Here is a 13,065-nt window from a genome sequence, read left to right on the forward strand (position 1 = left end):
AAGGAGCACTTCTTTGGGGCAGTTGACTACCTGGGTGAGGTGTGCCGCTCCCCAAATAGTTGGTTTAAAGGCATGGCAGGGGTGGCGTGGCTCCTGGCACATGGCTTCGTCCTCCCATCTTCTCGTGGCCTGGCAGAGGGGTGCGTGGATGTGGCTCCTGACCTGCTAGGTGAAGTCAGCACGGCTTTCACGCCCCAGGCATGTGTTCCCTGCTGGTGCAACATGAGTGGAGAATGAGCCCACTGGGGCTGTGCCCTCCTTGCCACCTCTGGCTCCCCAAGGAGGAATGAGTTTGCATTGTAGGCTTCTGGCACTGCCACGGGAGATGACTAATAAGCTTCCTGCCCACGGTAGCTATGCCAACACAGCCTCAGGTACTTGACTTGAAAATGTGCACTCCTGACTGGTATAATACACTCACGGGTGTGAGGGAAGCTGGTCGCCAAGTCGGTCGGCCACCTTCTCCTCATGCCATACCCAGGACTGGAGGACTGTAGCTGCTGCCAGTCCCCCTTGGCACCAAGCCTTGACTACCTCATTTCCTGACGTGGCCTCCCAAATGCCCTCACGGAGCACTGAGCAAGCGGCTAGATTTTGTTCTAGTCCATTAAAGAGAACAGAAAGCATAGTGCCCACAAGTCCGGGGCCAGGCTGGGGGCGGGGTGTCAGGAAGGTTCATCCTTGGTTCCACTGTTTTGCAGGTTGAATCCATTTACTACTTTGTGGTGGGGGACATTCCTGAGGACCCCCAGGAGCTGCTCGTCCAGCGGGCTTTGGAGATCCCGTGTCCTGTCTGCACGGTGTCCTTCAACGCCAGGGGAGAAGGCACGATAGCTTTTTTAAAGGCTCTGAGTGCCAGGAGCCACGGCAGGTAGGCAGACAAGCGTGCTTGTGGGCGACAGTGAGTCCTGTCCACACCAGATCGATCCACAGCGGCCTCTGTGGTCTAACTAATCATCTTATTGCTGTGTTCCTCCTCTCTTTCCAGGACATTCTTTAGTCTTGATGCTCCTCCCCCGTCTTCTCTGTCTGCTGTGTCTGGGGATGCCAGTCCCTTATACAAAGAGCCCTGAGTCTTACACTGCTCTCAGGAGAACTACCTCATCCTTTCCTAAGATTAAAAAAAAAAATCTTGCCGCCAGTCCATTCTGACTCATGGTGCCTCTGTAAGACAGGGGAGAACTGCCCCTGTGAGTTTCTAAGGCTGTAACTTCATTTATGGGGGATAGAAAGTCTTGTCTTTCTCCCGAGGAGCTGGCTGGTGGTTTTGAACTGCTGATCTTGTGGGTAGCAGCGCAACATGGAACCACAATGTCACTATGGCCTGTCTGAATGACCCAGTGTTGCCCCTGAACACTGTGTTGTCCAAGGTGGCATCAAGGTCTCCTGAGGAGCTTGTTAATAACAGAGCTCTGAGCTGGGCCTGATTTTCCATCAGGATAAACTCCCTGCCCTCAAGTTGATGCTGACTTGTAGCAGAGACCCTATGGGAAAGGGCAGAACTGCCCCTATGAGTTTCCTAGATGGTCACTGCTCACAGGAGTAGAAAGCCCCATCTCCTTCCCTTGGAGGGCTGGTGGTTTCAAACTGCCAACCTTGAAGTTAGCAGCCCAACTACACCACCAGGGAGGTAACTGTGTTCAATGTCTGGGGTAGGAAATACATCGCGGACCTCGGTTGTGCACAAGAATGAATCCACGCCCAAAGCCCAGTTAGAGAGAAACAGAGGCCATGTGGGAACTTAGAGGAGCGGCTGGGAAAGAGGGCGGGGGTCTCCAAGTTCTGGCCTTTTGGGGCCTTCCACTGGGAGGCATGGTCCACTGTACTGGTTGACCCCATTGACTGAATTAAGCCCACCTGGTCTAGATGGGGGGGCCCACCCAGGTGTACAGCCCCCCCTGCCCCCTTGAGGCCTGAATTGGCACATGCCCTTTAGCCTTTATTGGCTTCCAGCTTCTGTAGGGGGCCCCTGGGCATGGGGAGGAACAACCCCCTATCCGGCTACCTAACAATTGCATCCCCATAGGCCCAGGCATATGTATTATTAGCCCCTTTGTTTGCAGAAGACCTGCCAGGGAAGCTGGTTTAAAATGCAGATTCTGTGGCCAGAGCCTCCAAGATTCTGCTTTGCTGAAGAAGGGTCCCGAACCTGTCCTTTTGCCTGGGCCCTGGGTGAGCACCTTTTCTCTGGCTGCTTGTGAGGCATTTTGAAATCTTTGAGCATCCCGTGTGCTGGGCTTCCAGTACGAGTTCCTGAGCAGCCCGAGACTCAGAGAGGGCTCACATCCCACCTTGACTTCTGGGGAGAGAAAAGCAGCTGGCAGGGCCACCTCCCTCCTCTGTCCCTGATTCACTGGGGCTCCACTTTCTCTGGGCTGGATTAATCACCGGGGAGTAAGTTGACACAGGAGGGTCTGCAGTTCTACTGCGGGCTTTTCAGCTGGGCCCTGCAGTGTGCGGGTTTGCCGAGAACACACAGTGTACACAGGCACTGAGCTCCGGGGAGCCGGCTGACCCCACACTCAGCTCACTGCCAGGCCCACTCCCTGGGCACTGCAGCTGCAGTGTGGCTATTATTAAACTGTAAAGAGCAGGTCCGGAGTCTCAGCTTTCAGGGAGGCTGCCTTGGCCTAAGTGACCCTCCGATTGCGTGCAGGCTCGCCCTGGGCCCCAGACTGTGTCTGGCCAATATCGCCGGCCGGCCCCCAGGCTCAGAGCTATGGCCTCTGGAGAGCGCCTCTCTCCCTGTCCGTATACTGCGTAAGGCAGGCTATGGCCGGCCAGAGTAAATGTCTGCCTTTCTGCTTTCTAATCTGAGAACAGATCTGAGACAGGGACAGTCCTGGCCTTGGCATTCAAGGTGTGAGGCCCCTCTCTCCTCCTTGTCTTGCGAGGAGGTCTCAGGTGGAGAGGAAGCTGGCTGGTTTTTTGCTGTGGGCAAAGCACACAAGACAAAATGAAGTAGCCATTGGTCAGGTCAAGGGCGGTTGGAACAAGGCCTGCTTGTGTATTGCCGTGGGCTTTGCAGCCCAGTCTTGTCCTCTAGCAATAGACAGGAGGAAACTTTCCGTGGTCCCAGCGAGACCCAAGACTGCTCCCCTCCTGCCTGTCCATCTGTCCAGGGTCACTGTGTGCTGACAGAGAGGCAGCTGCGGAGAGGCAGCTCCCGAGCCGCTAGAGGAGAGTTACGTAGAGGCCTCACCTGCCAATCTGAGGGAGATCCTCTGATATTATTGGCTTTTTGGATCCCAGACCATTGCCGTCAGAGGGCACCTGGGCCCATTCCCATTGGACTACCCTGCCCTTCTCAAGCTAGGAAGTGCGCCTGGGTGCCCTGGGGATCTAGTTAAAGTACATGTTCTGACTCAGCAGACCTGAGAGGACGCCTGGGAATTTGCATTCCGGACCTGCTCCTGCACGTGGCCATGACTGCTGCTGCTCCTTGGCCCTTGCATTTAATGAAAGCCTTAAACATGACCCCATACCCGGATTCTTTCAGTCAGATCTTGGGGAAGTTTGCGTTTGCTGGGCTGACATAGACCGGAGCACACCCACAGCGGTGAAACCAGCCAATCGTGCCAGGTTGCAAGTTCTCAACTTACCAAACCCTCAGAGTTCATGGACTGCCAAGACTCCACCATTCGACTCTGCAGTGCCATGGGTCCCCTGGGAACAGAGGCTGAAGCAGACGCAGCACGGGGCAGTGTTGAGGATCAGTGTTGAGGATCAGTAAATACCATTTGGTTGCGCTGATTACTCCACACCACTCACAGGGCGCTGTACTCTTCTGTCTGTCTCTGGCCTGCGGGGATTGAAGAGGTTCAGAGGGAATGGGGTGACTAAATGCCGGGCCCCACACAAGCGCAGCTCCCAAGCCCGAGGAGCAATAATCGCGGACGAGTCCCGCGCTAGTAGCCTAATGCTGACAGTGTCTTGCTGTTTCAGATTCCATGCATTTGCCGAGAGAACAGAGCGCGTGGAATTCCCTCTCTTGACCGTAAAGGACGGTAGAAGTGTCATCACTTGGAATTCAAGGAGACTGAGAGGAAAGCTCCCTCCAGGTACCTGGCCACCGAGAGAATGGTGCCATTGCTGTCCTGCATAGCTTCCGGTGTCCTTAGAAAAACAGTAGTGGGTGGTGGGGGTGGGGGGGCAAGCAGTGTCTTCTGGCTTACTGGAATAGCCCAAGGGACTTGTCCAAGGATGCTAATTCACAGTGAATGTGTCCGCCTAGCAACCAGGGGAGTGGCCTACGTGATGTGTGCTAACCAAGTTGGGAACCTTCTGGAGACGTGTCCACGCTGGGCTCGGTTCCTGTCAGACAGAGCTGCTCTACTGCATTGGCAGCCTGGAGGACTGCAGAGAGGAGGCCCGCAGTGCTGGGTGGTGGGTGTGTGTGTGTGGGGGGTGGAGTGGGAGGCATTCAGCTTCTCTCTTACCTCAGAGAGGGCAGTGCTGGAGAATCGACCGTCCCTGATAAGGACCATGGCCACGGAAGGTTATGGAATTTGAATACACTTTTCCTGTCATCCAAGAGGCTAATGGCATAGAGAATGAGGTCACAAACTCAATGGGCAGTAGACGTGTGATTGATAAACAGTAGTGGGAGGTCGGGCCGAACACAAAGAAGCCAGTTTTGTGTGGGCTGCCGCCATCGCAAAGTGCCAAAGACCCTGAATAACCACCACCAAGAAAGAGGCTGGAGGACGCGCCTGCCAGATGAGGTGACACAGAGGGGCAGTTAAGGGTCTAAGTAAACGCACCGACATCCAGCTTCAGTGCGAGACAGAGCTCCTCGTAGGGAAAAGGGGAATGTCCACCTGCTGAAAAGATCCCTCTGTTTACATCAACGGTCGGTCTTGTAAAGGCTTCCTCGTAGGGGAAGGGTGCTGGGTAGGAGGAGGCTGTTTGCTTACCAGCCTAGGTTGGCAGGTGGCAAGAAAGGCAGAGAGGGTGAAGTCACGACACACCTTGTGGATTCGGATTCTTGGTGCCTGCAAGCAGAGCCGGAGTGTCAGAGGGTCGGTTCTAGTCAAGCTAATAGTGGGTGTGTATGTAGGGGTGAGGGGAGGGGTGAGCAGGAGGGGTAAGTAGGGTACAGCTTTAGGTAACTAATGCTTTTGTTGATGTAAACACCTCCAGAGAATTTGAGAAAAGGTCTGTTGATGGCAAGATGGTCAGGAGACAAGAACGAATTCAGTGTTGCAGGCTGCCATACCTATTTACAATCAATCATCTGTGAGGTCGAACCTGGTGGGCTACGACTCGGTTAGGGGACAGACAGGAGGTGGGAGATGGCAGCAGCTCCCCACCGTGCGGCAGTTCCTAACAGTGAGGCTTCATTTCGGCCTGTGCCTTTCTTGGACACATGGGAAACAGATCCGGCTGCATAGCTTCCGTTCTCAGCAGCCCCCGTCTGCCTGGCCCCAGGAGCACATGACTTACTTACAGATCAAAGCTTCTTTCTCAGAGTGCCGTGGCTTGCCATCGCCCCATCATTTCAGTGGTCCTATGTTCTGAGTATTTGGAGAGAGTCTCAAATCCTGAATATGTGATCTTGTCTCTTCTATCCGTCAGTGTCCCAGAAATGCCAACAGCCTGTCTCTCACTCAAAAGCGTCCCCTGAAATCCTTGCCAGATATTCTGGTTTGAGAAAGGGGTGGTTCCCCACCTCACCTGCACCTCAGAGGTGGTTCTTTAAACCGGTTCCTATCAGTTCCCTCTCTCCATGACCACGGGAACTCACTGCTTCAAGCCCTTCACAGTACCATTTTCCTCAGGTGTCCCTGAGGTTTGCCCTTCCCCCAACACCCCTTGGGAGGTTAGTTTGTGTCTCTTACTGTATAGCAAACACTAATAGTCATAATACACGCAACACATCGCCACCTGGTCGCTGTCGACTCACAGCAACCGTAAAGGACGGAGCGGAACAGCCCCTGTGGGTGCCCAAGGTGGCAGGCCTCACCTGTCTCCTGAGGAGCCACCAGGTGTCCACCAGGTGAAGGGCCTGAGGAACGCTAAGCACCTGCCAACCTGCAAGACACTTGCTGTAGTTCCTGTCTCCTGGATCCCAGCTAACTGGGGTTCAGAGGACATTGTCCCCTGTCCTGTGCACTGCCTCAGTGCAAAACCAACAGGGGGCTACACCCCCGTCATTAAGAGAAACGCTTTATTGGGACCATGAGTGCCCAAACTCCATGATGAACAAAATAATGTAAAAATAAATTTAAAGGCTACCTCCAACTAGGGTGTGTCAAGCCCTATTGGGGCCTGAGACCAAAGAAAGGTTGCTGTCTTTATCCCCCTGGATAGTTAAGACAGTTGAAAATATACTAAAAAAGTGGAAATATAAGTATTTTAAAACTCTTACTCTTTTCATTTAAATATCTGGGAAGTATATTCATGTCTCTTTCTAAAGTTTTATATTCATCAAATACTCAAAGTGCTTCATTTGTTGAAATCTACAACCCTCAACTGAGGGATTTGCTTTGATCAAAATCAGGAAAGTAAAATTAGAATTCGTTGTGTTTTGGTATAAATAAGCTATTTAACTTCAAATAGCGTGGGTTTAAATCACTTTGTCAATTTTTTCCCACTTAATGTTCTGAAAAAAGTAAAACATTAAAAAAACACATAAAATCTTATACAAGGGTGTTTGGAAGGGTTTTCGGAAAATGAGATTTTTCCACTAGCTTTTTGAAGCTCCGTGGCACAAAGGGAGCATATCCCCCCCTTTTGCCTCAGGCTCTGATAGTGCCTCCCACCCCACCCCCAGCACTACGCACTTGGTCTTCTCCCCTCAACTCCATCACCCTTCCATATACACCTGACTGTTTAGCCCTTACCACACGATTGCCATTTATTTTAGCTACCTAGCTCTGCAATACTGGGAACACAGGGACTACAGGGATGGCTGACTTTAACATCAGGACCGGATTTTCTCACAGTTGAGGGGTTAGAGGTCTGAGTTAAGGTGACCAGCTTTTTCTTGATTTGAGGGGAAGGATTTTGTCTTCTTTCATCATCTGTAGGACCAATGTCCCCTGGAGATCTCCATGTGTCTTGGCATCAACTTTCCCTGAGGTCTAGGAGGTTCTCAGCACAGGGATCCAGGACCAAAGGATGCCTTCCACTCTCAGCCATTCTTTCTTGCTGGTTCTGAGGTCTCTCCCCACCGCACCCGGGCTCGCTCTTCTCTCCCGTAAGAGAAAAGGTGATGGAGCGCAATTCTTTTTACATTGGATCAGGGTTGTAACCTGAGTGAGGCTCTTACACCTCACCCTAATCCGCTGACAACTGATTTACTGATTACAGTAAATTTCATCATGGGATCTTGACATCATTCCATAGCTGCCAAATTATATCGTTACATAACTGCCAAACCACTGAGGATCCTGACTCCGCCGAGTCGACACCTACTTTGGGGGGGTCACAATTTTCGGGGTCACTGCGTGACACCATCTTCTGAGGGCTATGTGCACTTGCTCTCATTTGAGCCTTCTCCTTGAGCTGGTGGCTCTTGGCCCTCTTATCAAATCATCGTTCTCTGAAGGCTTTACTGAGCCCTCCCCCTTTTGTTCTCCCAGATGGGTTGTTGAGGCATCTGCTGGGGCAGATACACCACACACAGAAAAATGACTTTATTCTTGTCGTTGAACTTTTCTATTGTGATCTGGGTGAAGGTTTACAGAGCACCTTGGTTTTCCGTTGGACAGCTCGCGTACCTTTCCTTTCGCGGTGTTGATTGCAATCGAGGGCACACGACAGCAACACCCCTCTTTCTCCCTGTGCGTCCTGCTTCCATTTGGCACTACCCCTTCCTGCACATGGTGCCCGTTTGAGCTTGTGTGGCTGGTTGTTCCGAAGTGTACGCCCCTCTCTGATGTAATTGCTCACTGTCTATTGTTGGTTGGAAGTTGAGACAGCTGGGAGAGTGCCTTGGCTAGCTTGCGTCGTGTCCAGAGGCCCCAGTCTCAGCGTTTTCATCCGTCTCTATTCAATCAGTACTCCTGGGCCTTTTCTCTTTTTGATGATTTTTGAGTTTTGTTTCACATTCCCCCCCCCCCGCCCCCATTCTACCCAAGACCTTCTTTTTGACCCCCCTTTGGAGGACGGCGGCAGTGGTAGCCAGCACCATCTAATTCTTCTGTTCTCGGGGCCATGGAGACTGGGTTTTACAGGGCCCATTAGTCCTTTGAATTGTTTCCATGTGCCTTTGAATTTCTGCACTCTGGTTTCCAGACAACAGTGGAGACCAGCAGTTGTATCATGGAGGACTGCTCACCCGCTTTTAAAACTCTAGTCAGTACTAAACCAAAGTAGAATGTAGAACACGTTGTTTTTGTGGACAATGTCATTTAGATTGCCTTTGATGTTCTCTGAGACTATGGTTCTGATCCCTTTGGCCCAGTGACTCATTCTTTCAAGGCGTTGGGTTATGGCTAAGAATTTCATAATTAGCTCCCTGTGTGCTCTACCATATTCATGGATATATTTGCAGCACATGAAAATACATCTGTAGAGCCATCCTCTCTCAAGCCTGTACATATTCATGAGCAAAACCCAATTCACTTTCTCACACTGCTCAACTTATGTGTCTGCATGGATTTGATTATGAAATTTAAATGACTAGTGATGAGTAATAAAGTTGAACATGTTTATATTAAGTTTTTGTGAGTTATCTATTTGTCTTTTGCTCATTATACTACTGGAATCCTGGGTTCCCTACTACATTGCTCGAACTCTTTGAATACGAATGACATTGATCCTACGGTGTATTACTCACGGATAAGAGTTATTGTTTGTATTACTTATGGATCACAGTTATTGTTTTCCTTTTCCTTTGGACTATTTTTTCATCTATAATATTAACATTTGAATAATGTATCAAATCTATAAAACCCATAACTCCTTGTGATTCCATTTTTTCTTCTCTTTGCTGTTTATTTAAATGAAAACAACCAAAAAAACACAACACAACTTTTGGTCCATGCAGAGATATTTTGAGGCCTGGTGTGATGTGCGGATATGGATGGATTTATCCCCAAATAGCTCACAACGACTTCATTTTCATTTAATTTCACACTTTTCACTGGATTAGCTTTCGTTCTGCACTGACCTGTAAGGGGCCTTTAACAAATTGGTTTAAACGGTTGAACAAAGTTAATGATCTGAAATGTAAACCCCCACCTAATTTACAATTAAAAAATCACTTAAAAACAAAGAAAACAATGCATTTACAAGGAAAAATGGAATGGGAAAAATCATGGCATTTTCCCATAAATCTTTCAAAGCCCCTCCCCCCCATTTGTGGCTTCTTTTGTAATGTGTTGCATTCTTGTATGTGATGGGCTTGTTCCTGGACTCTTTCATTGCTTTCACCCTTTCTAGTTTTCAGGCTGGTGATGATCTCTTGAGATTAGTTTTTCTATCTGCCCTATGTATTTATCACCAAAACCCCACAACTCACTGCCACCAGCCAATTCTTACTCGTGGTGGCCCTCGAGGACAGGGTAGAACTGTCACTTTGGGTCTCTGAGATGGTAACTCTTTATGGGAGCAGAAGGCCTCATCTTCCTCCAGCAGAGCAGCTGGTGGTTTCAAACTACTGACCTTGTGCCTTACCACTACATATACCAAGCTGTGAAAATGGCTTTTCTGTATCTAAAAACAATCTTCATTTTGCTGGACTGAATCTTCTGTGGGGAAACCATATTGTAGATGCTTAATTTCTAGGCTTTCAAATTTAGGCTCTCTCTCATAGTACCCATTGACATTCTAAGGTTTTGGTTTCTGTCCCACATTATATTTTCATTCCCCCTTTTCTCTTTTATTTCCCCTCCCCCAAGTTATTAGTAAACAGTTAGGTGGCACCACTGGTAGAATTGGAAAGCGGGAAAGATCCTGGAACCTAAGAGCAGTTTGCATATACCTATGTCACTTAATATTGCATTAAGGCCTTTTAGAGTGTGGGGCGATAATCTCACACTTGGAGCCATTATCAATCAGAGATTTAAAAAACTATCAGCAGCCTAAAAAATGTCCAAAGTCTTTGAGATTATTCAAATATAAATTAGATCAATACTAATTGATCTAATTGCTATGCATTTAAAAATGGCTAGAGATTTAGATTTGGTTTAATTTTCGTGCTTTTAATTAAGATGTTTTACTGTGAATTAGTCAAAACTTGGCAGAGCAGGTCATCAATTTGATACTCAACAATTCACCCACGTTTGTTTCAACTCCTCCATTGCACCCTCCTCAGTCACCACCGATGCCATTTCCCCTAGTTCCCGCGCCAGCTCCTCCTCCTCTGTTCAGCGTCTGCTCCGCAAGCACACTTTCCACGTCTGGTAGTGGTGGTAAGGAAATATTTGTAGGACTCTGCATTTCTTATGATGGGTTTCATCAGTGAACTGGAGCAGGGCTTGCGAATCAACGAATCATGTTTGCATTATCCAGGACAGCATGTGGTTCCTTGGGGTAGTGCCTTCTTCTCCTGAGAAGACACAAAGGAGGTGCAGACCAAGGGCAATTTCTGTCTCGCTTCTTGCTCAATTGAAAACAAAAAACAAAAAACAACAACCCAGAATTAGAGACATGGCATCTGATCATTTCTGCAACCCATGATTTATTCATTCCCTGGAGAAAAATTTTTCCAAAGTTGAATTTTTGCCGCCACCCCTACCCCCTACCTCAATCATTTTCACTCCCTCCCCAAACTTACCCCGGGCTGCTCTTTTCAGATGACAGAATGCTTTCCCCTCCCCTGTGGTTTGATGCGGACAATAATATGTGCTGCCGAGGCAATACATTAATAGTGCATTGCTTGAAGTTTGGCTTTACAGCAGTGCCCACGAGCTAATGGGCAACCTTTGGAACATAAAGAAAGAGGACAGGAAGGAGCCCGAGGCTCATGGCATCTTCTGGACCAGGAGCTCTCGCCACTTGTAGACGTGCCTCTGGTGTGACGTGATGTGGTGGTACTGCCTGCCCAACGCAGAGGTCAAGAGAAAGTTGCCACCCCCTGCTTCTGGGGCCAGGTGCTCGCCAAAGCCCATGGCAGCTGGAGCTTTGAGAACCTCCAGGAGAAGAAAATAAACCTCTCCGTTCCCTTGGACCTTTGCAGTCTGCACCGTATCTGGTTTCCTCACGTTCCCCTGGATAAAAATGCCCACTCCTAGCCCCTTACAATCTACATTAGGTTCAATCTTAGTAGATACCACTGTTTCTCTGGAGTTCTCGTGGCTTAGTGGTTATGCTAACCTCAAGGCCGCAAGTTCGAAACCACCAGCCTTTCCATTGGCGAAGATGAAGCTTTCTACTCCCTTAAACATTTGCCAACTCAGGACTGACAGGGGTAATTCTGCCCTGTTCTATAGGGTTGCTATGAGTAGCATCATCTCATTGGCAGAGTTTGGTCTGGTTTTGGTGATTAGTTCTCTAGAGGTTGAGGACAGAATGACACATCCTCCTTAGCTCCTCCCTTTGTCTTCTGAAGACTCCCCCCACCCCCGCCAAAGCAAACATGATACTGGAGTCTCCTCTCCATTCCTAGTAGCACATATCCTTCCACTTATGCCGCATTCATGAACTCTCCACTGGCCCACCCACCTCACACGGCCAAGTCCAACATGAATGGGGCCTGCTACAATCTCATTGAGATGAGGGAAGGGAAGTTGTAATGCAAACCATTGTTACCTTTTATTCTTGTATGCTTTTTTAAAATTCTAGAACACAGCTAATGTTGGCTGGAAATGTGTCAACTTTGGGATCAGGCCCAAGTTCAAATCCTATTTCGCTACAACTTGCGTGGCTGTAGGCACCTTACCAAACCTTTCTGAGTTAAGCGACGTGACCTCGTTTGCTAAAACAACGGGAATAACGGTTACCAGTTGGGCAGCTATCCACAAGGTCAGCAGTTAGGAACCACCAGGCACTCCTTGGAAGGAAGATGAGTTTCCCTCTGCCCCTAAAGAGTTCAAGTCTCAGCAACCCACAGCGGCAGGTCCACCCTGTCCTATTGGGGTGCTGTGAGTTGGAATTGACTCTTGGCAGTGAGTCTGACATAATATTTTTAGGAAAATAGGAGCGCATCATGGAAATATGCAGCACAAAAATGGCATTCAACAATTAAGGTTAGTTTTCTTTTTCTTGGGGATTACAAGTGGGCTTTTATTGCAGATAGCGCTCCTGGGACATGCAATAACTTAGCAGGATTTGCCAGCGTCTGTCAGAAAGACCATTTTTAGAATAGTCGTGATGCTAAGCAGTTTATTTTCCTGTGTGATGAAGGAGGGGAATTGGAGTTTGAAGAAGAAAATAAACATTGTGCTGTTGAACCACGTCCTGAAGGAAAGTGGATCCATTTGTCAAGGTCAATGCCAGGGGTAGGCCACCGTGACCTTTCCAGAGGAAATGGGGGTGGGGTGGGGACCTGTTATATTAGAATTGTACTGAGGTCCTTTTTGGGGTTTGCCTTTTACCCACTTCCTGTTGTCAGCCTGAGCATGGTGAGAACTCAAATGGTGCAAGAATTGGGCATCACTCACTCACTGGCATTGAGTTGCTACGGACCGACTCCTAGTGACTCTGTAGGGCAGGGTAGAACAGCCCCTATGGATTTCCAAGACTGGAACTCTTTATAGGAGTAGCAAGTCTCGTCTTTCTCCCAAGGAGTGGCTGGTGTGTTTGGACTGCAGGCCTTGAGGTTAGCAGCCCTGTCGGCATAGTGATATTTAACCCTCAGAAGTTTTCGTGTAGGAATGACTGTTTCAAGAACGTTGTTTTGGGAAGGAACTTCAACTCTGGTGGCTTTCTAGGGACTATGTCTTTTTTTAAAACATTTTATTTGGGGTTCATACAATTCTTCTCACCATCCATCCATCCATCCATCCATCGTGTCAAGCACATCTGTACATTTGTTGTCTTTAAGGGCATCCTCCTTGGGGGTGCTGAGAGCCCCGTGGGCCCAGAGTGAAGGAACTCGCCTTTGTTTGGAGAGCGCCTTTAGGGAAGGATCTAGGCCTCTTCAGGCCTCTGGGGTTCGAGAGTTCCTCTTCTTTT

General features: G+C 49.0%; 1 protein-coding gene across 1 annotated transcript in view; it reads left to right on the forward strand.

The window, feature by feature from the left end:
- VWA3B (von Willebrand factor A domain containing 3B) overlaps positions 1-13,065 on the forward strand; it is a 245,586-nt gene that overhangs the window by 39,291 nt on the left and 193,230 nt on the right. Inside the window, exons 5-6 of the mRNA XM_075562679.1 lie at positions 702-871; positions 3,946-4,061. Coding sequence (XP_075418794.1) covers positions 702-871; positions 3,946-4,061 — 286 coding nt within the window. The remainder of the gene's footprint in view (positions 1-701; positions 872-3,945; positions 4,062-13,065) is intronic.

The sequence above is a fragment of the Tenrec ecaudatus genome, chromosome 11 (assembly GCF_050624435.1).
Source record: "Tenrec ecaudatus isolate mTenEca1 chromosome 11, mTenEca1.hap1, whole genome shotgun sequence".
Classification (NCBI taxonomy): Eukaryota; Metazoa; Chordata; class Mammalia; order Afrosoricida; family Tenrecidae; genus Tenrec; species Tenrec ecaudatus.